This window comes from Acipenser ruthenus, chromosome 2 (genome assembly GCF_902713425.1).
Source record: "Acipenser ruthenus chromosome 2, fAciRut3.2 maternal haplotype, whole genome shotgun sequence".
NCBI classification, from domain to species: Eukaryota; Metazoa; Chordata; class Actinopteri; order Acipenseriformes; family Acipenseridae; genus Acipenser; species Acipenser ruthenus.
In genome coordinates, this window is record NC_081190.1 from 54,172,707 (window position 1) to 54,199,594 (window position 26,888).

The following is a 26,888-nucleotide window of genomic DNA, read 5'->3' on the forward strand; positions in this document are numbered from 1 at the left end:
TATAATAGTCATTCCAGTGTTTAGACTCAAAAGAGACGTATTATAATCACGTCTCTTTATTTGAGTCTAAACACTGGAATGACTTTTTGGCAGTTTGGATCAGGTCTTAATGTACAGTTGGGATCAGGTCTTAATGTACAGAGCATTCACACTGGTGAAAGCGGCAAACAACATTAACCCAGTTTTACATCCACAGCTTCTTCATGTCACGGGCAAAAAAAGAAAAAAAAAAGAAAAGAAAGACTGACTTACTCCAATGTCATTTGAGCCACAGCTTCCACAGAGGTGTATCCACTTTCCATGAAGTGTTCTGTATATCGACCCATTTTTATAGCCTCTAGCCACTCTCCCACAGACCTGCATTCACTGTTTCCCATGGTACCATACTCCACTAGTAAGTTTGATACTCTGCAATGGAAATATACATTGATTCATAAAGATACAGTATAAATAGTAGAGACAGACAGACAAACAAACAGAGGTAAAAACCAACACTGGGGGCCAAACTAAATGTACCCATACATACCTGTCCTAATCAGGTGGGGTTAAAATGAAAAATTAATACGTTCTTGGATACAAGAATATATACGGCCAAATATTCAAAGATTTTTAGATGTAACTTTTATGCAACTCTGCTTGCATGGCGAATATCTTGCATATATTCGCAAGCCTGTGAAATTCAAAAGAGATGTGGGGAAACTGCTAATATTGCAAGGTTGCGGAAATTAATACATTTTAATGAATCTAAACAGAAAATGAATCGTAACTCAGACTATGCCCAACTGATGCAGGTGTATTTGGTTATGAGGTGACACAATGGCTCAAAGTGTTCAAAAGCATAGAGAAGGCAACTTTACTGAAGAGATTATAATAATAGCTGACAAAAAGGGAAAAAACAAAAAATAGGATTTGGCACTGAACAATGCGAAACATATTAAAAACTGCACCACATAATAACTCTGTCACTATAGTTTACAAATTAAAAGTAATGATCATTATATGAGTTTTCCTATTTTTTAATAAATTAAAATGCTTCAAAGCCAAGACAAACCTGTCTAGACGGGGCAGTAAATCAATGAAAAATGTCTAATTATACTACATGACTAAAGAAGTATGAACTCATATACTTTAGAGGCTGAGTAATCGTGTGGTATTGTTTTCAAGATGTTTCACACCGCTTTAGTGCCCTGCCCGGTTTTTACCCACACCCCAGATAACAGAAATGCTGTTTCAATTGTTTCACAGAATATAGATGATATAAAAATGATACTATGTTTTGAAATTTGAGTTAAACAGCCGATCACTTTAGCAGTGAAAGGGTATCCCAAACAATTTCCATAGAGGTTTGAATTTCGCACTTGTATGTGGACTTGCATAATTATTCACAAGTCCTCCTCCAGAGCTGAGGAAAAAAAAACAGGATTAAAAAGCAGGGTTTTAAAATTCACTTACAGGCACAACTTTTTTCTCAAGGGAGAATTGAGGCGAAAAATCCCTGCAACTGCCCTTGTGAAACTTGTATCTCTTCTGAATACCTGGCCCATAGCTCCTATTCCATAATGAGGCCAATTTAAGGATATGTATGAACTAAAACACTTTTGAACTGCTAGTTTGCTATTCATAATTGTATTGTATTGAATTACATTTATTATGCTAGCTTTACATTTGTGACCAAACAAAACAGTAACCTGTGATTCCATTAATGATATTAGAAAATATAATGAATAAAAATTAGCAATATTGTTGACAGCAATGGCCTAAATACTGAGAGCTGTGCTTCACTCCCACTTTAGCAACCAGACTTTTTTCTGCAAGTATGATAAAATTCATACTGAAAGAAAAATACATAGTGGTCGTCTGAATGAAGAATGTGAAGCCATTCAGAAGCAAACCCGTGCTTTTGCAGACAAACTTAGGTGCTTAAAACCCCTTATAATTTAACAGGGCATTAAATCACATAAGCTAATTATACAGACATACAAGGATAAATTATATGAAAAAAAAGTCAATGAACAAGCAATACCTTGCTATTAATTTAATCTCTGGCAACTAGTTACACCTCATTAGGAAATTACCTCAGACAATGTACAAAATAAAAGTAATGCCTATAATATATCTTTATTCTGCCACTGACATTCAGCTAACAAAAGATTAATAACTAATGCAAAACAGAAATATTTATTAAATGCATAAGACATAAACTCTGCCCTTTGTTTCCAAAGGTCATAGCACCATCCTAAAAGTACAGATTTACTTAAGTGTTTTTTGGGTTTCTTTTTCCACTCAACATTGAAGGACATACCTTGTTTGCACTGAAGTCTCATACACATATCCCCTTGCCAAGGATATAAATAGCACATTACAGGTGTCAGTAACATAAAGTAGGCCACAAGACCTACATCTACAGTCAGTTTCAGCCATTTCAGAATTTCCTATGATCTTAAGTATACATCTAAGCGTGTTATTCAGTGGCTAATTACGTTATCAATATGACTCATGGAATTAACCAGTTAAAGTGTTACAGAACATCCTGCAATGTTTACAAAAACACATTTCGCTAACTGCTGTGTCCTGTGTTGTCCATATCGCAGTGTTATATTTTTGAACATATTGACGCATCTTTTGAAATTTTTAATCACACATCATCTGGACATTTCTCAACATTTACAGGGAAAAGGGTATCCCAACAACTCCCCTTCCTGGGTTTCTGTTCTCACAATAACCCACTCATCTTAATCCGATGCAAGCATAGCTGCAGGAGGGAGCATGCACTGGATACACAGCGATGTTCAGAAGAAAACATCTCTCTCCTGGATACGTTCCGGAGTAAAAGTTGAAGAAAGTAATTCCCTAGTATTTACCTATGATGTGTGAATAAAAAATATATTAAATCTATCGGGAATATGTTAAAAAAAAAAAAAAAAACTACAATATGGGCAACACAAAATACAGCAAAGTGAAGGAACATGTTTCTTGTTAACACAGCAGGGTGTTCTATAACACTTCAAGCTCAATGAATGGACCAATGCAATGCAAAGAATCATATTGTTACACTAATAAACAGTGTTTAGAATAGCATCCCATAACTACGGCCACGGAAAATTCACGGAAGTGCCATTTAATAAAAAAAAAAAAAAAGTTTCTATTGTAAGTTGCCTAAAATTAATAGCGCTTCAAAGAAAATCACAGAGGTTGAAACATTTTAACATTTAATGGTAGCTACTGAGTCAACATTTACATTGTAACATTTAAAACAATATTTAAAAATGTAACAAACAAGGGTCATTTAAATGTGTTGGCTGAAAAAAGTAACAAGCAGACAAAACTGATTAATTTGCGGTCCTGTGTCGGACCTGGTCCGACATTGCAATTATTCCTATCCGGTCCAATGTCGGACCCTGTCCGACATCATCAAAAAGACGCAAAAAACAGGTTTCTAGTTGTTTTTTCTCCGGAAAAAGCCGAGAAAACCATTCAATGGCCGAGTGGGAGCGACAGGAGCAATTCCCATAATTCATTTGGTTTGTCACAGGCTTCATCACATTTGGGGCAAATAATTCTAAAGATCATAAACCCAACCAATTAGGGGAAAAAAATTATGCAAGTAGGTAACCTGGCAAAGGAGTTTAACATTGTCTAACATTGTAGTCACACCCCGAAAGGGAGGGGAACCATGCCTGAATTGCAGGGAACAGCCGGTCTGTACAGTGGTGAGCACCCAGATGTCTGTGGTGCATTGATGCCAATACTCCAGGTGACTCCCTGAAAAGGGGCCCTGGGCCTATGGCAGCAAACTGCTAGCGTAGCTGCTTGGCTTGTGGCTTAGCCTGAGGCTTTTGCCTCTGAGTCTGGCGACGGAACTTGTTAAAGTGCCCCAGTGTGTAGCCACAGGCCGGTTATGAACAGCCAGCTATGCCAGTGTGTTAGGTTGCTGCGGCATCGCCCGCCAGGTTGCTGCTGGCTTGCGTATCTGGGGTGGCGGCTTGGGACTCCTTTGTGGACTCCTGTGCGAGATGAGAGTGCTGCAGCATCTCATCGACCACAGGGTCAATAGTATCCCCTGGTGTAACAGCAGCACTTTATATCTATATAGGCTACGCCCGCTTCAGAATGCCTTCTGATACCCGACACGGTTAATTAGGGCAGGTAGCATCCTTATTAAGTAGTTCAGTCGCCTGCACCAGAGAATCAATAGCCGAATCTACAGGAGGAAATTCAGCCAACCTGCATTTCTCTGCATAATGTACAGTCCCCATGGACCGGGAAACAGCAGTAGCTGTAGCTGGATGACCTCAGGACGAGTGGACTTCAAAAAGAAAATCTACGTGCACTGTAGGGGGTGGGGGGGCACCTGAGAGGGAGCAGACTCATCCTCAAAGATAGACAGGGAGAGATTAATTGCAGGTACTGCATAGTCTGAGTCTTCCTCCTCAGAGGGTGACTCCGGATCGCCCACCTCCTCAGAGGCAGCGATGGACAGCAGCCAGTCCTCCTGCTGCCAGGCTGTGGTTATTGCCCTTTGTTGCCCCTGATAGGAAATAGCTACCCAGAGTTTATCCAACAGCTTGGACCGGTGACTCTTTCTCTTCCTCTTACTTGATGAAGGTGTAAAAGGAGGAGAAGGAGAGGCAGAGGATGATGAGGAAGACGGTGAAGATGGCTTCCTACGAGGGCTCTTTTCCCAGGTAACTCTCCTGCTCTCCCTTGCCACATAACCATCAAGGGAGGATGCAGCCACATCTTTTACAGATGATGGCAGAGGCCCTGTCCAAGTGGAATGGCCGTGGAGTGCTCTGCAGAGCTGCGAGGCACCCGTTTCTCCAGCGTGCGCTTATAGAAACCCACACAGAACTCGCAGAAGCTGTGGTCAGTGAGTGCCTCCTTAGCATGCTCTGGTCCCAAGCAGGAGGAGTCGTGCTTGTTTTCCAGTAAGAGACTGGCCTTGCATAAGTCACATGGGTAAAACCCCACCATAATGAAAGCAGCAACACAGTGCATAATACTGTAACAACTGTCTGCTCAAGCTGCAGTATCTGTATACAGTACTGTAACAGGGCTGGTGCAGTATACAGTACTGTAACAAAAAAATGCTGTCTCAGCCTGCACAAGCAGCAAAACTGCTGTACAGTAACATAACAGGGCGGACACAGTATATACAGTATTGTAAAAAATTATAACAGGGTGAGTCAAGATTCAAACCAAGTCTGCTGGTACTGGACCAGGGATGGTACCACTGTCTGAACCAAGTAGGTGACTGTGCACCGAGTCGTAACGGTAATTAACCGTGATTGAACCGAGCTTGCACCGAGTGTCGGTTTAGTACCGGTTTGGTGCCTTAGCACCGGTTCGGTATGGTACAGTACCTTTGGTACAGTAATTTGAACCGAGATGAACCGGTCGGTTCAGTACACGTACGGTGCCTAAGCACTGGTACAGTATGGTATGGTACACTCGGTATGGTACGCCTGGTACAGTCCACTCGGTACGGTACACTTCGGTATGGCTCCAGTCAGTACAGTACACTTGGTACGGTACAATCAGTACGGTTTGGTACCAGTTGGTACGGTAACCCAGGTACGGTACGGTACACTTGGCACAGTAGACTCGGTATGGTACGGTTCATACGGTACGGTACACTCAGTACGGTCCAGTACCCTTGTTCTCTGTTCGGTACCAGGTCGGGAACGGGGTAGGTCTGTGACCTACAGTTGCTGCAGAAGCAGGATATAGGGATGCCTACCTATATAGCTTGTGGCAACCTAACAACCAGAAGACTGAGGGAAGCCTGCTGTTAGAGCCCTAACCGCCTTCGCAATGGTACTGCAAGCAGGCACCAAGGCGGCAACAAAACACTGTGGGAGGGACTGCAAGCATTCTGATCCGACGCAGAGCTGCTGAGCCCAGCAACTGCGCTAGTGTATCGGTGTGGTAACCTTGTTCACTGTTCGGTACGTGTACCGGGTGGGAACAGGGCAGGCCTGTGACCTACAGTTGCCACAGAAGCAGTATATAGGGATGCCCACCTATATTGCTTCTGGCCAGCCCACATAGTCCGAAGATATGCAAGATTGAGGAAAGCCCGCTGTTAGAGCCTTAACAGCCTTCGCAATGGTGCTGCACGCAGGCACCAAGACAGCAACGAGACACTGTAAAAAAACAGAAAAAACACACACAAGACAAAAAATGTTCTCACACAAAACAGTAATAATACAATTACAGATTAAATTATATTAAATTTGTTGACAGAAAAAAAAAAATATATATATATATATATATATATATATATATATATATATATATATATATATATATATATATATTCAGCTTCAATCGAAGCTAAGCAGCCTGTAAGAGAGCACAAATCAGCCGACTTAGGTTGCTTGATGCTTGGGACGTTAACAAGACAACAGGCTGAGTGCATAAATTACGTGTAAATAGTAAACTAATACCACACTGAATAATATTGCATTTAGTAGTGTATATTACACAAAAGCAAAAATATGAAGGTAGAAGTAACGTATTATTTATCTGTCTGTGGCTCTCCCGTCAGGTCAGGTGAAAGGAAATATGATGACGAGATCTGTGTGTGCAGACCATATATGCCCTCGAAGGGCGGGCATGACTGCATCACAGGCTCTGATGAGCAGCTTTGATATATTTTTCAGGATCTGGGTCTTTAGATAACTACCCATTAGGTAATGGTTACATTTCTTACTTGATAGGGAACCAGTAAATACTACATTCTATTTTCACCATCATTGAATTATGAAACAGACACATGAAATATCCCCTTTTTGTACTGGACACAACGATCTTTAGCAGAAATATTTCCAATCTTTGATGCAGCTGGTGTCTTTTTCTTTGGAGACATTTTCAAGAAATCGTGCAGTTCTGTGCAGCGTGTGTTTATTGTTAAGTGATTAAAAAAAAATACCTATAAAACAAAACACATATAATTATACTTTACCTATTGGATGCATTTATTAATGTTTTCAAGCTACTAGGGTTGCGGATGAGTTTGTCCAGTATGCTGACTATCTCTTCAAACTTGGGCCTACTGTTTCTGTCTTTCTGCCAGCAGTCCATCATCAGCTGGTAGAGAGCAGCAGGGCAGTCCATAGGGCCTGGCAAACGATAGCCTTCTTCTACAGCTTTAATCACCTGGTGAAACAGAGAGGGCCATTTAGATACTGAGTTACTGTACATTTAGCAATGCACCCTGGAGATGATCTCATCACGATGAGAATAGAAATAGATTCCAAACTGTTGTTGAAGTAATCTAATGCATCACTGCTGGCACGTTGTTAACTGTGATTAATTGCAGCTGGAATAAGTGCCTCAATGGTTACAGCACTTGGATGCAGGGCAAAATATTTCTAGTTCTGACTTTGGCGCTTTGGCTCATAAGCAAGTTCTGACCCCACCTGCTACATTCTTGGTGCATGGAAGTTCATCATATCACTATTCAAGGAAGACCAAGGAAGTTGAGCATGTCACTTTTCATAGTATATCTACTGGGTGTATGATAATTCATTGTGTATAATTGAATATTGATACTTTCTTTACAAGATATATCATTTGCATCGTGATACAAGACCAAAAGCACAACATAGCTTACTGTACAGTAATCTGTTGCATATCCGACTGCGCTGGGACCTGAGAAATATAGAAATAGTCTGATGAATGAATCCTGTTTTAAATACCATTATACAGTACTGTAACAATTACTATATTCACACAATTATTGTTTTGAGATTCAGCTTTTATAAGGGAGCTCCCCTAAATCCCTTATTTAGAAAGATACAGGGTATTAATGCTTGTGACAGAGTAGCTGTCTGTTGTGTGGATGCGTGCATTCACTGCTGAGTGACAGGCAGGAGATCGAGACGGAGGTTGAAGTTGATACGCACCGCAGGTGAACAGGATTTACTTACATTTGACTTTAAATCAAGTCAACACACTGAACAGCTCACATGACACATACGGAGTATATACAACACAGTGTATGAAAACTTTGGTAGAATCTACAATATCTGAACTAATCTTATCTGTTCAATAATAAACTAACGTTGCTGAAGAGGTTGATCATGGCTGATAAACGGTTAGGGTGGACATGTGACGGGCGGATACGTGATGGATTACTGTAGTTTACAAAGTGGTTCTTGAATGTAGAGAAACTGTGTTTTGTAGTTGGCATGAATACATAATCCCATAAGATTTTTGTCTTTTAACAAAAAAGTCTATTCTTAAATCATCACTGCATCATACTGCATCAAGGGGTCCATCAGGACCAATACACGTATCATGATAAAATACAACAAAGATATAATTAAAGATAAAGATAAAATATAAAGAAATTGCCACTGTCATGCATATTCATGTCAAGACTGGGGCATGGTTTGGTAGCGGGTAGATTTATTGTCTGTATCTATTAACTAATAGCAACTGCTTCAGACTGATTTGCCAAGCAGAGGAAAAAAAAAACGCCAGCTACGACGGATATTCAAATAAATTGTAACATTGAAGAGATGGGCTTTGTATCACAAAACTGGTGACAAGAGTCGGAAATCGCGTGTGACGGGTAAGTGCATTAATTTGTTACATACAGTACTGTGCAAAAGTTTTAGGCAGGTGTGAAAAAATGCTGTAAAGTAAGAATGCTTTCAAAAATAGACATGTTAATAGATTATATTTATCAATTAACTAAATGCAAAGTGAGTGAACAGAAGAAAAATCCAAATCAAATCCATATTTGGTGTGACCACCCTTTGCCTTCAAAACAGCATCAATTCTTCTAGGTACACTTGCACAAAGTCAGGGATTTTGTAGGCATATAGTCAGGTGTATGATTAAACAATTATACCAAACAGGTGCTAATGATCATCAATTCAATATGTAGGTTGAAACACAATCATTAACTGAAACAGAAACAGCTGTGTAGGAGGAATAAAACTGGGTGAGGAACAGCCAAACTCAGCTAACAAGGTGAGGTTGCTGAAGACAGTTTACTGTCAAAAGTCATACACCATGGCAAGACTGAGCACAGCAACAAGACACAAGGTAGTTATACTGCATCAGCAAGGTCTCTCCCAGGCAGAAATTTCAAGGCAGACAGGCGTTTCCAGATGTGCTGTCCAAGCTCTTTTGAAGAAACACAAAGAAACGGGCAACGTTGAGGACCGTAGACGCAGTGGTCGGCCAAGGAAACTTACTGCAGCAGATGAAAGACACATCATGCTTACTTCCCTTCGCAATCGGAAGATGTCCAGCAGTGCCATCAGCTCAGAATTGGCAGAAAACAGTGGGACCCTGGTACACCCATCTACTGTCCGGAGAAGTCTGGTCAGAAGTGGCCTTCATGGAAGACTTGCGGCCAAAAAGCCATACCTCCGACGTGGAAACAAAGCCAAGCGACTCAACTATGCACGAAAACACAGGAACTGGGGTGCAGAAAAATGGCAGCAGGTGCTCTGGACTGATGAGTCAAAATTTGAAATATTTGGCTGTAGCAGAAGGCAGTTTGTTCGCCGAAGGGCTGGAGAGCGGTACACGAATGAGTGTCTGCAGGCAACAGTGAAGCATGGTGGAGGTTCCTTGCAAGTTTGGGGCTGCATTTCTGCAAATGGAGTTGGGGATTTGGTCAGAATTAATGGTCTCCTCAATGCTAAGAAGTACAGGCAGATACTTATCCATCATGCAATACCATCAGGGAGGCATCTGATTGGCCCCAGATTTATTCTGCAGCATGACAACGACCCCAAACATACAGCAAAAGTCATTAAGAACTATCTTCAGCGTAAAGAAGAACAAGGAGTCCTGGAAGTGATGGTATGCCCCCCACAGAGCCCTGATCTCAACATCATCGAGTCTCTGGGATTACATGAAGAGAGAGAAGCAACTGAGGCTGCCTAAATCCACAGAAGAACTGTGGTTAGTTCTCCAAGATGTTTGGGCCAACCTACCTGCTGAGTTCCTTCAAAAACTGTGTGCAAGTGTACCTAGAAGAATTGATGCTGTTTTGAAGGCAAAGGGTGGTCACACCAAATATTGATTTGATGTAGATTTTTCTTCTGTTCACTCACTTTGCATTTTGTTAATTGATAAATATAAACTATTAACATATCTATTTTTGAAAGCATTCTTACTTTACAGCATTTTTTCACACCTGCCTAAAACTTTTGCACAGTACTGTATATATAATGGGGATTGATTTTATTCTTAATACAAGGGCGGTAAAACGCGACTGACGTGTATCTGGGTAACGGATATCTGTGCTGACTGTACTTGAATCCACACATATACACATCCCCAAATAATGCTTGACCTATGGACTTTGAGGTTCTTCTTTATTGGATTTTACACTGTTAAAGATAATTCCTGAAGACAATAAATTGGAAAGGTTTGTCAGCCTCAGAAAGAATGAAAGCAAGCAGCTGAAAGAATCCAAGCACACGAACTGTAAAGTGTAGTGTCAAGTGATTCTCTAACTGTGATAAAGAATGATAGATGGGACGAGACAGCTAGAAAGATACAGTTACAGATAAATGTACAGATATATTAAGATAAATAGACAAGAAAAATGGTGGAAAAAAATAAGTATAACAATTGTGACTACTACTGTACATAATGCATAAAGGTATTTTATCACTCACATTGTAAATATTAGACATATTGGTAAAACATATTACAGCTGCTATTAAAAACCATGATTTATGGTTATGCCTCGTTCTTTTTTAACTTCAGTCACCAAATTACAATGTCTATAATTCCAAACCTTGCAAGAAAGTCTTCTTTGGCTAGAAAGCTTTAAATATTTGTGTTGCACAAAATAGCTGAGGGCAGACTTCAATGATAAAGCAGGATTATGATCCTATCTCACACACACACACACACACACAAACACACACACACGCACACTCTTCACAACACAAGAATGAACCCTGTCAGCAACTCCAGCAAAACAGCCTGAGCCACACACTCCAAGGAGATCTGTGCAATACTCATGAAAAAATTAAATAAAGCATCAAATAATTCCTTCTCCAAGTGTTCTGAGACACATTAATGATGCAGCAGAATGAATGATCTAAAACTAAGATGAAGCCATCATACACACTGAAAAAAAGGTCATCCTATCTGATATAAACATGACTAGAATTTGCACCTCCTTCAGGGACAAATTAAAGAATTTAAATATGCGCCCTTGTATTGTTTCCCATTTTTCTGATGGTTGCTTTGAATGCAAAGCAGCTCATCTACACAGAACATATCTGAGAAGCAATAATCAGTTCTGCTCTGTCAAAGCGCAATACCACTGATTAGGCGTGAAGCCTACCATTTGGCTGTGCCTACAGCTATGGACACATATTTTGCATCACCTAGAATTTTAGGATTGAGACATAATTAATATATATATATATATATATATATATATATATATATATATATATATATATATATATATATATGAACATAATTTTAATATTTTATTTAACAGCATGTAATCAAAATGATATCACAAAAGTCTACTAGAAGCCATAATAGTAATACAGTATTTCATGTTAGATTTCGAAATGTCACATTTTTTAATTTTTGTCAGTTTTTTCTTTAAGTACAGTAGATACCGGTTATTAGCAACCCTGATAAGACAACTTTCAGTTACTAACAACATTTTCCCAGGAACCAATCCCGTCCCATAGACTTTAATGTTAATGGAATTCTGATATTAGCAACTGCACGTCGCTTATTGACAACTTCATTACTAGTTGCCAGTGCTACAGAGAGCACTTGCATGATTGATGCGCATACTTCATGCAGCTTTTATAACACACTGACTTCACAACTGCATATTTCTGATGGGCTGAGGCAGAATCATGGCTTTGAAACTGGCTATGAAGCTGCACGCAAAATTTAGATGGATTTACAGCGGGAGGTGGTACATTGTAAAAAGCAGACAACGTTGGACAATTTCTTATTTTACAATTGTGTTCTTTAGAATTGATTGTAAGCACAACACATATTTTTATGTTGTTGTAAGGACAATTGTAGTACATCGGTGTGTAGTACTATTTGTATAAGCCTACTCCCTTTTTTTGTTTTATTATTAACCTGTTGTGGCGGAGTGTCCCGCCCCTATGTATTTATTTATTATTATTTATATTATTGTTTGCGGCGCAGGTAAAAGCGCAGCGTATTTGTTATTTATAATTTAAAAACCCGTGAGGATGTGTGGCTGATCAGCTACTGATTATTTAACTAGCTGACAGTTACGCATCCTTACTAAACTTGTGCAGACTGTGGCCGAGGGGTAATAAGATAATTAACAGCTAGTTAACCCCTCGGCCAGAGTATAAGAACCTGCAGCTGTCCGTGCTGCGGGGAGTGAGTGTACAGAGGAGAGTACGGGAGAACACGGGAGAGCGAGTGAAAACAATTGCTATATTTAAAATATACTTGTTGCTGTTTATTTGTTTGGCCATCGCACCTTTTTTTTTTGTTTTGTTGTTGGTTTAAATCTGTTATTTTTCTTTAATTATTTAATAAATCCAGCTGAACGCCGTTGCGCTCAGTTTCACCCGCCCATCCATTGTTTTGGTTTCTGTACTTCCTGGTCCGTGACGTCACCACACCTCACCACTGCAAGCCATCCTGCCACACCTGTTTATCTCTTTTTATTTTATCGTTATTGGTAAATTAAAAAACTAACAATATAAAATATAAAGTTTGACAATCACATTATTTAAGTTATGTAATCAAGATAACATGATAGAGGATGTCCTGCCTCTATTTACAGTTGCTGGGGCAGTACAGACTTTATGAAGTCATTTATGTCAGTGTGTGACATCCACCATCTTTCTCCTGTAGTTCTAGCTGACTGCACCCTCTTCCTGGTTATCTAACTTCCTGTTCAGTAGGATATAAAAAGTAGGTCACCCATGTGCGGGGGGCTAGAGAGAGCTACACATGCTGGTTCTTGTTAGTGTCAGTCAGCCATTTTATAACAGACCTTATTTCCATTCCCTTATTTATTTCAGGTGCTATTTGTTAGCCTTTTAGCCTGTTGAAGGGGGAATACCTATTCTTAGTAAAGACAATTATATTTCTTTGCTACTTTCTTTATTCTGCTAATTTTAAGTGTTTGTTGTGTTTCTTCTAGTTGGAAGCCCTATGTTTGTTCGTTTCGTCACAGCTTTTCTCTCACCTCCGTGCCCAGATATAACTACCACAACTTCTACCCCTGGTTCATCAACTATTGCACACTTTACTTACACTTCGGATTACAAATACTTTCAACTGTTCCAGGAAAGATTACCAGGCCTGTCTACAATGTCTGCCTTTATCGTCAGTCTTACCCAGCTGAGATCAAACTGGTTGATATAAAACAGTTATTTGAGACTTTAGAGCAATAGCCAGCTTAATCGAGAAGATCTATAGCCAGCTTAATCGAGAAGCCATTTTTAGGCAAGTTGTAGATCAGATGTAAAGAAATATGTAAAGTCTTGTCTCTTGTCTTTTAATTTTAATCAAGACATTGCTGGATAAGTCTTAGGCTGCCGAATTACAGAAGGTCGTTCACTACACTAGCACTCCCCAAATCTCATCCTACTTCATCTATTAGTTGTCAGACACCTATACTATCTCCAGTTCAATTTACTTTAGTCCAGGGTTATCATTAGCTCCCCCTAGGGCGGTCCAGAGGAGGGGGTTCATAACAAACCTCCAGCCTTTTCCAAACTGAGGTGGAGGAGCGTGTCAGATCTAAGGTGCAGGCAGCTAGAGAGTCTTTAACCCTTTAAAGACCGTAATCGTGTAAACACGATCATACTGAAGTGTCTTTCTGGGCCCGCGATTAGGTAAACACGATAAATAAAGCACTTCATTTTATTGACTTACTGGGCCACCATACTTTGTCGCACAGGTTGGAAATACATATCATTGGAGAGACTCCGATATTACTTTTTTCATGTGACGTCACTAAGACGGGCATTTCAATTTAAAGGATGGAGAAAACTTACAGCAGCACACAGAAACAAACCATCACAGGAACTTGTTTAGAGATAAGAAAGAAACAGAAAAACACTGTAAATCCAGTGTATTTGACTTACTATTTATTCTGTCTCGTGTTATAATACATAATGTTTCACAAACTAAATGTGTATCAGCATTTATTTTTTCCTTATTACAGATAATAGTGGAATGAAGAACTATTATTTTTTTTCTAAATATTTATTTTGAGAAAATAATTGAGAGTAATGTCCATTATTGCTTAGGTAAATTAATGTCTTGTATTTTGTCTATATTTTTTAAAAAATCAGCAAAACTTTCAGGGAGTGTTGTAGGGTCCTTCAGTTAACAGGTACATTTTTTTGTACTTTTATGTGTTTGAAACTCCAAAATCTACTAAATAATAATAACAAAAACGTATGTTTTTGAAAAAAATGATTTTTTTTTACTTATTGGAGTGGAAAATTTTACAGTTCATTTTATAGTTATATTTTTAAAGTTCCTGTATTGTATAATATTCTCTGGAGCAGGGTGGCCAACACTCGTCCTGGAGAGCCGCAGGGTCTTCAGTTTTTCATTCCTTCCGAGTTCTCAATTACTCAATTGAACCCAGTAGTTTCTTAGTTGGTCAACACTAACATTTTTTCCATGTCTCTGGCCATTGATGATTTCAAGAAAACCTGCAGGATTGTTGCTGTCCAACCCCATGGTTGGCCATGCCTGCTCTAGATCGTCCTGAACCAAAAAATACAATTTTCAAGCCTGTACTAATAAAAATAGTTTTTCTTTTTTATGAAATTCAAAGATAGAAAGCAGTCAGGTAAATAGGTAAAAATGTGTATAAAAGATCACTAAATCACGCAGGTGAAACAATGTCTTGTAATTTGCCCAAACATCAATATTTTCCAACAAAACTTTCAGGAAGTATTGTAAGGTCCCTCAGGTCATAGAATAACATGTTTTATACATGTATCTCTTTGAAAACACTAAGTGGACTACTTTATATAATATATAACCAATTCCAAGATGCTACTGTAAAAAATAGATTTTTCATGAATATTTATAGGAAGAGAATCAAATCCAGCCAAAAAACACCTGGTCCTGGGGGAGCATCCCACTGAAAAATGCTTGGTCCTTAATGGGTTAAGAGACTTTGTTTATGATTATTGTCTGATGGAAACCTGACATGGAGGAAAAATTGTAAGGAGGATCCTGGATCATCTAAAACCTCGCTAGCTGGGTGCTTGAGAGAAACAATAAATTCTGTGACCAGAGCCCAAGATGCTTGGGGTTTGAATCCCTTGACCTGGGCTCCTAGACACCTTTGTGTCAGGACCTATGGTCACTGGGCCTGACTCCCAGGTCGCGGCACCACCAGGCACAGTTGGCGGCCTGGTCTCCTGCTCTGCTCCCCTTGGTAGCCGTTGCCTGCGCTCCTGATGCCCCATCCACTGCGCCCGGGTCCCCTGTCGCTGGGTCTCGGTCCCGCCTTGAAGACGCCCGATTGTGGACCAACCCTCCCTCAAGGATGTGAGAAGGACAATAGGGGACTTGAGGGAGGGTGGATGTGTTTTAAGGGAGGAGGGAGGTGGCCGTTGGGGCCATGTGTGCTGCACACAAGGTGGGGGATATGTAGCAGGGCAGATGAGAGCCCTGCACGTAATTAGTGGTGCAGGGCAAAACCCTGCTGTTAAATGCATTATTGTGGGGTGTATTGTGATTTAAAATGTATTGTGTTGTGTTTATTTAGAATGTGAATGTGTGTTATTGTTTGGCAGCGTGGATGGGGATAAAGCCCCATCCCTCTAAACATATGTAGAATGTGACCATCTCTGGATTGATTAATTTATTGCTAATCCGGAGATGGTCACATGTCTAAAAACCTGCAGCTTTGGCTGAACAGGGTGGGTGTTTGAGTGGAGGAACGAAAGTAATAGAGAGCGAGTTAAAACCAAAGTAAAAAGAAAAAAGGGCAGCAGTGTGGAGTAGTGGTTAGGGCTCTGGACTCTTGACCGGAGGGTCGTGAGTTCAATCCCTGGTAGGGGACACTGCTGCTGTACCCTTGAGCAAGGGACTTTATCTAGATTGCTCCAGTAAAAACCCAACTGTATAAATGGGTAATTGTATGTAACAAATAATGTGATAACTTGTAACAATTGTGAGTCGCCCTGGATAAGGGCGTCTGCTAAGAAATAAATAAAATAAAATAAAAATGAGATTACAGGATCAGTGTGAGCAGTGTTTTTGTCTACACTTTTTAATTATTATTGTTTGAATAAAAACATGCACCAGCGCTTTCAACCTGGTCTGAGGACATCACCACAAAGCCGTGCTGCCACACCATTATATCCTCAATTATCCTCCAAACACAGAATTTGGATTGAATTTGATATTAAAAAAACTTTAACACTAAAACAAATAGAGCTGAACACTAGCTGTTAATTAACAAAATATAATTCTAAACTAATAACAACCTGTTACAGACATTAAATAAAGGATTATCGTGGCAACCGACTGTCAAATGTGTTCAATTAAAACCAGATCTTCCTAAGACAAAATGTTAATTCTTTATAATGTTAACTTTCTTGCCTGACTGATGCAGGCACTGGTCTGAAATAACAATGAGAAATGCATTTACATGTTCTCTACCTCCTGTGTGTGTTTGGCACCTATGGTATATTTAGGTTTATCCTGTTTCAACGGATGTCGTCCCTTTGCTTTCCAACAAAATTGTCATCAAAAACTATTCATCAGTTCTAGTTGCCTGTTATAGACATATGTAACATACATTAGATCAGCCAACGGGTCTTTATAGAAGTAAGAGCAAGTGCCATCTAATGTTAAGCTACTTTGGATGTTTCCTTTTGTATTGCTGGCAATACATAGCTGTGCACTAGATGGTGCTGCCATTTACTAATATACAGACACTTTGGCTGATCTAGCCTATGCTACTTTTGTCTATGATGTACAACTAGAACAGAAGAGACACTTCAGAATTCAAGGCAAAATACCTTTACATTAAAATTTAATTAAGTAAAAAAAAAATCTGTACATATATATATATATATATATATATATATATATATATATATATATATATATATATATATATATATATATATATACAGTGCCTTGCAAAAGTATTCAGACACCTGACCAATTCTCTCATATTACTGAATTACAAATGGTACATTGAAATTTTGTTCTGTTTGATATTTTATTTTAAAACACTGAAACTCAAAATCAATTATTGTAAGGTGACATTGGTTTTATGTTGGGAAATATTTTTAAGAAAAATAAAAAACTGAAATATATTTGAGTGATTGCAGGAAGAACCACACAGAATTATTGCAAACATCTTTAAAGGGGACAGTAAATTATGAAAATGTGTTTTAAAGCTACTTACTGTTTAACAAACATATTCACATATAATTAAATGTACTTACATCCTGATTGCTCATTTCCCAGTAAGGCCTCTCCCCATAGGACATCACTTCCCACATGACAATCCCATAGCTCCACACATCACTTGCTGACGTAAACTTGCGAAATGCAATGGCCTCTGGAGCTGTCCACCTGATAGGAATCTTTCCTCCCTTTGAAACCCAAAAGAGAAATGCTATTTTATTTTTTTAATCTCAAAGACATGGGAAAGAGATGTTGAATTTTTAAATAAATGCAACTGACAGAAGGCAGCTTATCAGAACAGAAAGAAGGCTGCAAGCAGTTGCACACACTGACTGCTAACTGACTGTCCTGGAGGTTTGCCTTTTCCAAATCTGGCTGAGCTCTCTAATGCTGACAGGATCCACATCTTAATTTACTAGTTTTGGAGGCAATGGCTAGAAGATTACACCATTTTTGTATGTAAAATGTGGTAAAATGTGTAAAATTGTGGTAAAATGCCTTGAAAGAAAATGTGACATCAACACTGCTAAAAATAACATAACGACTAATTGCTTATTTTTTAATTAATATATTGAACCCTTGCTGTCCCATATTGATGTTTATTTTTAAACACTTCCTAAGAGGCTGCACATACATTTTTCGCCAACTATATAAAACATACTCAAAAGGCAGTTTCATACTTGCAAACGCAACACTAAATAAAAAAAAAAGCATAAATATATATTATATGTTCAAAAAGAGTTAAAATAGGAAGTTGAAAAAGTCATCAAAATATGTGATACACATACATTATATACAAGCCACATTTCTTACACCTGTCTAACTCAGCTTTAACATACCCTAGTAGTGTATGCTGCTTCCGGATCATCTTCTAACACTCGGGAGAGGCCAAAGTCTGAGACTTTACAGACAAGGTTACTGTTAGCCAGAATGTTGCGTGCTGCGAGGTCCCGATGCACGTAGCCCATGTCAGAAAGGTACCTCATACCCGATGCTATCCCTCTCAACATTCCCACCAGCTGAATCACTGTGAACTGACCATCATTCTTCTGCAAGTAGAACATCAACAAAGACAAAGGGTCACCACTTGAAAAGTGTATTTTAGTGTTAATACATTGAAACTTCATATCTTTAGGTATGAGTAGAACTTTCAGATTTCACTTTTACTGACTAGATTTATTTTAAAAGAAATAATAGCACAAGTAAATAAATAAATTATGATGCATGGCTCTGGAAACTACAATATTGTTTTTCAATATATCTAGATGGATACTAAAGTATTTGGTGGCAATAAGTAGCAGGTCAGTTTGACCATGCTTCCACATATTAAATGTGTGGGTCAGCAAACAGTTTTCTGATTCTGGTAGCAGCATGAGTTTCTAATCTTGATGCCATGCAGCTTGGAGGACAAATACATCAGCTTGTCGGGAACTTGTGAAATGCAATGGCCTCTGGAGCTGTCTAACTGATAGGTATCTTTCCTCCCTAAGATTTTCTATGAAAGGATGTGCAGACTTGAATTAAAGGGGTAGTTTACTAGATACACTGATGGTTGGCCTGCCTTTGCAAGATTAACTCCAATACAGAAGTTCATAGCATGCTAAGGGGCACAATCTATATTTTCCATTTACTAATGCCCCTGCTCTGTGTGCATAGGCATGTTGTGCTATTTAGATTCAGAAACAAAAAATATATATTTAGGACAACCTTTAAATCCTAGAAGATTTTAAAGGTTCTGAAATCTTTCAGGTTCCTATAAGATTCAATTGGGTTAAAAGGCCTACAGATCTACTTTACATACTGAGCGGCTATTGTTCCCAGTACTTTTTTTCGAGTTTTATACTATTATTTATTTCTGAAATAAATAAAATGTTCTTATGCACTTTTTTTCAAAATAGTTTTATATTTATACAATACAATATGTATATAGTGCTCCGTCATAAAAAAAGATCACAAATGAGTTTGTGGTTATAATCATAAACCACCAATAAAAACATACACAAGCCTCCGTTCAATCTAGACTTAAAAGATGAAATACTGTGCTGGCTAGCGTGATAACAATAGTATGCTTATAATTTACAATGCTCAGACTAGATGCAGATTTTTTAAAATTGAGATTTATTTAGCTTTAAGAGAATTCTCTAGGTGTGTTACAGTTCTGTTACCCTTAAACAAAACAGAACAATGGTATTCACTGCATTGTTGTGGTTCAGGTACCACGCAATATAAGCCACCTTGACCACCTTTATAATTCAATCTCATTATTATTGCATGCTGAAATTCTTAGTCCCCGTAAACATTCATTTGCAATCATAGGATACGACTGTGTGGATCCTACCTTTAAAAATGTATCAAGAGAGCCATTTTCCATGTATTCAGTTACTATCATTACAGGTTTACCTAGAGAGAAAAAAAAAGAAACACATATGAAACCATGTACTGGTGTTTTTGTTGATTTAGATCTGATGTTCAATAATTCTGTCCCTCCCAATGACATAGGACCTGTCCACTCTACATAACCGATCTGAAGAACCGTACTCGAAACCATTCTAATTAATCCAGTTCAAAGGGTCCACGCTAAAGTACCGTTTCATGTTTAGTCGGGCTTAATGCATACACACACTATTAAAATAGTTCAGTTACAGTTCCTAGCAGCGCAATGAACAATGGAAATTAATACGATAGTATCTCACAATGCACTGTATTTTATTTTAAAATAATGTGTTATGCCCCATATTAACAGAGGTCCATATTGCTAAAAAGAAATAATATAAGTATTTTTGAAAAAGTAAATGCGAACACACACACACACACACAAGTTTTCAGGTTTTATTTTTAATCAGGTGACTTCCCTTTAAACAAATTGAGCTGATTCTGTTTCATAATTAAACTCAGAAAAAGCTGTTAATTACAAAACAATCTTTGTTTTTACCTTCATAGCTTGCCTGAGCCTAATTGTGGTCCCCTTAATTTTATTTCAAACGGAGCTGACAAATGACATGAATTGTTCATAGAGATAAAGGTGGAAGCAAAAGTATAGTAACTAGAAATGTTAGGTTTTGGGTTTTTAAAGCTGCCCTGTGTCATAACAAAGTGCATTCCATCACTGCACCACCTTCTTATATACTGATTGTCCTGATAGTCTCATGTAGCCAAGTATTGTAGTAACCTTGTTATGTACACCTGTGGCCAAACGTGTTGCATTACCCTAGAATTTTAAGATTGCGACATCGTTTAAAAAATGAATTATATGAACATAATTTAGATATTTTATTTAACATCATGTAATCAAAGAAACTACAAAATTATATTGCAAAAGTGTACCGCAATCCATAATAACAGTACTTAGTATTTGCAGCGCATTCGTTCTTTTTGATGATGCCCGACATCATCAAAAAGATGTAAAGCACAGTCTCTAGTCATTTTTTCTCCAGAAATAGATGAGAAAACCATTCAGCGGGGCGGATCTGAGCAATACACATAGCCCTGGCACCACAGAGATAACACGGACATAAACAAACAAGACAGCTGCTTCTGCATCCAGGGCTCAAAGAATATCACGGTCATTTGCAGAGCTTTTTGAGATGTTATAGTAATAAAATAATGACTTGGATCGCATTATTGAGGAGTTTGGTGATAAAACGAGTAATCAGGAGATGATTCATCGGTATGCATTATTATCAAGAGGTATGTGAAAAATACAGTGAACAAAGGGTGGGGCGGGGCTGGAGATGCACTACTGAGTGTTCTGTTGATATGCAGTGCCTTTTAAACTTGTTTTACTGTGAAAAAAATATTTTTAAACAGCGCGTCTAAAATAAACTGCACGTGTGAAAATAAATTGGATCTGACGTGCCTGAGACACGCTGAATAAATGGACCGCAAAGGGTTAATCCTCTCACGCCCAAAAGAGAAAAAAATGAAAGAGTGCCATAAGAAAAGGGTACTGTGGTTATACTAACATGGTACAAAGCACAAAATGATCATGGGCGCTCTGGGGGCTTCAGGCTGTCAACATAGCTCAAAAAGGGTTGCCAGTTTTTGTAGAACACATCAGTACACCCACATAATTTTTACTTTATTTTTTCTAGTCTAAGATTTTTCATTAAGTCTCTGAGCCAGTGGAGATGACAGGGTGGGGCAGATTGCTTCCAATTGAGTAGAATTAGCCGTCTGGCTAGCAAAGAGGCAAAGGCCGCAGTGTCAGATTGAGCTCCAGACAACAGAGCAGTGAGCGGATGTGGATCAAAAGGAATCTGCAATGTTTGAGACAGGGACTCAAAAACAGAAGTACAGAAGGGAGCCAGCCTAGGACAGATCCTGTACATATGGGTAAGAGATGCTGGGTTTGTTTACACCTGTGACAGGCTGGGTCCACCGCCGAATATATTTTAGATAATTTGAGTTTGGAAAGATGAATGTGATGCAAGATTTTGAATTGGATTTGGCCATGCCTGGCTTAAATAAAGGAAGTATGTACATTCAAAAGAGCAGATTTGCACTCGTTACCTGAGAGGTCGACTCCAAGATCCTCCCTCCAACAAAGTCTGAGTGGGTCCAGGGAGGGGCTTTTTTGGTTAAGCAAAGTATTATAAAGTTTGGATATTACACCTCTATGATTATTTAGTAGGGATTCAATCATGGATTCAGGAGGTGCAGAGGGGAAGACTGTAACTGTAGTGTGTGCAAAATCCCTGACCAGCAAATAATGAAAAAAATTAGTGCGTGGTAAGCCAAATGTATTAGACAGCTGGTCAAATGGGGCAAAAGTGTTATTAATATATAGGTCTCTAAGGGTTTTAATACCACAAATATGCAAAGTTTTAAAGGCCAAATATTGTAAAGAGGGGGGAACAGATGATTTAAATGTAAAGGGGCAAGCAAAGATGTAGATTGCAGGCTGAAGTGACGTCTACACTGTGCCCAAATTCTCAATGAGTGTTGCAGAATAGGATTTGCACTGAAACAAGAGTGGGTCAGAGCACATAAGAGAGGCTAGAGAGGAGGAAATGCAGGAACCAGTTTCAATTGTCAGCCACGCAGGGGCAGGCTGCTGGAAATGTGAGTTTAGCCAAAATGTCATATTATGAATATTAGCTGCCTAACAATATAGTTGAAAGTTAGGAAGTGCAAGTCCCCCCAGTGGTCTGGATCTTCGCCCTGGATAAGGGTGTCTGCTAAGAAATAAATAATAAATAATAAAGAAGTGCCTTTCTAAGACAAGGCAGTTTCCCATTCCAAATAAATGAGGAGATCATGCTGTCAGGAGTATTAAAAAATGATTTAGTTATAAAGAGAGGGATGCACTGAAAGAGGTACAGAAATTTTGGAAGAGTATTCATTTTAACCGTATTTACTCGGCCTGCTAATGATAAGGGGAGAGTAGACCCGCGAGTGAAATCTTGTTTCGTGCATTCCAATAATGAAGTAAAATTGGACTTAGAGGCTTTTTAAAGAACGTGTGACTGAGATCCCTAAGTATGTGAATTTATGATGAAAAATCTTAAAGGGATATTTGTCCAAACGACTGTGACGTGCTGCTGAATTAATGGGAAACATTTCACTTTTAGTTAGGTTAAGTTTGTATCCAGAAAGTCTGTATAAATTGTTCATAATAGAGAGTGCATGTGGGAGAGAAGATTCAGTGTTTGAAATGTATAATAAAAGATCATCGGCATAAAGACCTTTTTCTCCTCCACGCTCCGCATCACCCCCTGTAGATCCTTACAATCCCGTAAAGAGATAGACAGCGGTTCACCTTGTTCTCCTCCCTGCTCCACATCACCCCTGTACATCCTTACAATCCCGTAAAGAGATAGACAGCGGTTCACCTTGTTCTCCTCCCACTCCGCATCACCCCCTGTACATCCTTACAATCCCGTAAAGAGATAGACAGCGGTTCACCTTGTTCTCCTCCCCGCTCCGTATCACCCCTGCACATCCTTACAATCCCGTAAAGAGATAGACAGCGGTTCACCTTGTTCTCCTCCCACTCCGCATCACCCCCTGCACATCCTTACAATCCCGTAAAGAGATAGACAGCGGTTCACCTTGTTCTCCTCCCCGCTCCGTATCACCCCTGCACATCCTTACAATCCCGTAAAGAGATAGACAGCGGTTCACCTTGTTCTCCTCCCACTCCGCATCACCCCCTGTACATCCTTACAATCCCGTAAAGAGATCGACAGCGGTTCACCTTGTTCTCCTCCCTGCTCCGTATCACCCCTGTACATCCTTACAATCCCGTAAAGAGATAGACAGCGGTTCACCTTGTTCTCCTCCCACTCCGCATCACCCCCTGCACATCCTTACAATCCCGTAAAGAGATAGACAGTGGTTCAATAGCAATTGCAAAAAGAAGGGGGAGGGGACAGCCCTGTCTGGTACCACGATGAAGTGAGAAATATTTTGAAATTATGTTATTGGTACGGACTGAGGCTTCAGGACATGAATACAATAGCTTGATCCAGGACATGAAATTGGGTCCAAAGTTAAATTTGTGGAGAGCAGCAAACAAATAATCCCATTCGACACCATCAAATGCCTTCTCTGCATCCTATTGAAACAAGGACCTCCGGAAACAAATAAGCCAGTTGAGTGTAACTGCCTGCCCTTAATAAACCATGTCTGATCTAGCAAAATAATTGAGAGGAGAGCAGATTCTAGACGATGAGCAAGTGCCTTTGCCAACACTTTCACATCTGCATTGAGAAGAGAGATGGGACGGTATGAACCACATTCAAAGGGATCTTTGTTCTTTTTTAGAAGTAAGGCTATAGAAGCCTGACGAAGAGTCTTAGGAAGTGATTGAGTTGCTAGGGATTCAGAAAACATAGACAGCATTAAAGGGGATAGCAGTGGTGCAAATTTCCTGAAAAATTCTATAGGATATCCATCTGGGCCTGGAGATTTCCCACTCTGCATGGATTTGATCGTGTCGTTATTGCTAAAAGTGTAAAGGATTCACCCAAATCATCTTTAATTTAGGGATCGAGCAAGGGAGGAACCAGTTTATCAAAATACAAATCCAATAATGCCAAATTACCAGACGATTCAGAGGTATAAAGGTCTGAGTAATAATTTTTAAATTCATTGTTACTTTCCTGTTGGTTGACCGTTGCTTGACCTGACTGAGTGTGAATCTCTGTAATATAATTAGACACTGCCGACTGGCGAAGTTGGAGTGACAAAACCCTACTGGTCTTGTCACCATGTTTATGTAAGGTATGGTGTGATTTGAGTAAAATTATATAACAGGTCAAACTCTGTCTGAAGGGCTAGTCGTTCTTTATAAAGGTTAGGGGTGGGGGAGCTGGCATATTGCCCATCGATTTTTAGAATCAAATTGGTAAGTTCTAAAAGTCTGCTTAAGCAGCATTTTTTAGATTGTGATGAACATGAAATTATTTGGCCTCTTAAATAAGCTTTTAAGGCTTCCCAGAGTGTTGTACTTGAAATCCCTGGGGGGTATTTGGGAGGAGATAAATTGAACAAAACTCTTGTCTGAAAGTAAAAGTGAATTAAACCTCCAGGGATGGTGAGGTGCAGTCTGATTTGAGAACATAAGCTCCAGAACAAGTGGTGCATGGTCAGATATAACTATGCTCTGGTCGCTACAAGATTTAACAGAGGGTAACAATTTGTTGTCCATAAAAAAATAATCAATTTGTGAGTAGGTGTGGTAGCCAGGGGAAAATAATGAGTACTGTCTAGAAGTTGGATATAAGAATCTCCAGGGGTCAGAGACCTTATAGGTATCTAAAAAATCACGAATCACTAAAGCTGATTTAGAGAGAGAAACCGATACTCGGGCAGAACGATCCAATATGGGATTTAGAACACAATTGAAATCACCTACTAATATCAATTGATGTGTGCTCAGATCGGGAAGGGATGTAAGAAAGTTAGCCATAAAATGGCTATTATCTCAATTTGGAGCATAAACATTGGCCAATATTAATGGAGTCTCACAAACTTTGCCCACAACTATTATATAGCGACCATTAGGGTCAGAAATTATTTGTGAAGCACTAAAAGGTACAGATTTATGTATCAGAATTCCTGCTCCCGTAGTCCTGCCATGGGAATTGGAGTGAAACATCTGCCCCACTCATCCCTTACGTAATCTGAAATGGTCTGATGTTCTAAGGTGGTTCTCTTGCAAAAATGTGATTCCCACTTTAAGGTGTAGTACATATCCCCTTATTTCACTTAACAGGGTGATTTAAGGTCTTTTACATTCCAACTAACTAAGTTTAACAAGCACCCAAGCTGAGCTTTTTCCACCATTAGTCGGCATCATATAGGTAGTAACATGTAATGAGTAAAGATAATTAGTAGTGAAGTTAGAATATGTGAATGGGATATGTACCTTGCCCCCACTGCCACCATAATGTCAACATAGCAACCACATAAGACTTTAAAAGTGAATAGGAGAAAGAAGAAAATGAAGACAAAAAGTGACCCCCCCCCACCCCCCACACACACACTATCTCCCCAACTGAGGTAGAAGCAAACCCATGATGGTAAGAACTTGTTCTCTAACATGCTACAGAGACAGTGACAGAAAACACCTGTCCCACAAAAAAACAATGTAACCCAAATACAAACAATTCCAACTCTATTAGTCATCAAAAGGAAAAAGAATATTGGTTTCCTGGTTTGTATACATGCATGTGCCCCTATACTCGAAAATACATACAAATGCACACACCAACAACTGAAATTTACAGCGATTGAAAAATAAAGAGAGAAAAAAAAAATAATAATAATAATAATAACTAGAAGTTGCAAGCAACTTTACGGCTTCCAAGAAGTTATTGTGAAATTTAAGAATTTTGACTGGTTGCCATCCATTGGTTGCCATTCACTCAGTTGTAGACTTCACTTTTCATAGGCCTTTTTTTTTTTTTTTTACAAACTTGACATTAATAGTAACAACAATAATAGATATAGCTGCATGCAGCAGACCATAATGTAAAGCATCTAGAGATGATAAATAACAAAAGCAATACTTTACGATTAATTACAAATGTTTAGTTTTTACTCTTGACACTTAATCGCAAAACTTAATTGTTACGTTACTCGTTTACATTAGAGCGTCCGGGCTTGTTTCCTGACACCCAAACACAGATGCCAATTCCCGGAGTGCCCGGGTCAAACCCAGACAGGTGGCCACCCTAACGCCTCCTCACAGTGTACGCAGACGCCTTCACTCCATCTTCTTTCCATTGCCGCAGTAAGTGGACACTGCTGGCCGTCCTATCTCTTGAACTTGAACGGCACAGGTGGCGACCCTGGCGACCAGTGCTGACCTTTGAGGTTCCAGACCTGGGGGCAGCTTTACAGCTTCCAGTCGTCTTATATTCTGGATGATCCTGGATACTGTGCTTTGGCTGGCATAACCTCTGCTGGCTATCTGAGGACTGCTAAAACCTTCCTTATGAAGTGCAACGATGGCTGAGTGTCTTTATGAGGAG

General features: G+C 39.2%; 1 protein-coding gene across 5 annotated transcripts in view; it reads right to left on the bottom strand.

Moving 5' to 3' along the window:
• The window catches only part of LOC117409037 (ephrin type-A receptor 5), a 237,040-nt gene that overhangs the window by 53,471 nt on the left and 156,681 nt on the right, over positions 1-26,888 (bottom strand). For 4 of the 5 annotated variants that reach the window (XR_009308251.1, XM_058997144.1, XM_058997136.1 and 1 more), the window contains exons 12-16: positions 19,748-19,809; positions 18,249-18,458; positions 17,448-17,597; positions 6,968-7,161; positions 253-408 (exon numbers count right to left, since the gene is read on the bottom strand). Coding sequence is in view for 4 of the 5 variants with exons in the window: in XM_058997144.1 (XP_058853127.1) it covers positions 253-408; positions 6,968-7,161; positions 17,448-17,597; positions 18,249-18,458; positions 19,748-19,809 (772 nt within the window). In the remaining variant the exon portion in view is untranslated. Of the gene's footprint in view, positions 1-248; positions 409-6,967; positions 7,162-17,447; positions 17,598-18,248; positions 18,459-19,747; positions 19,810-26,888 lie in introns of those variants that run through there. The other variant, XM_058997160.1, reaches the window with a different exon arrangement.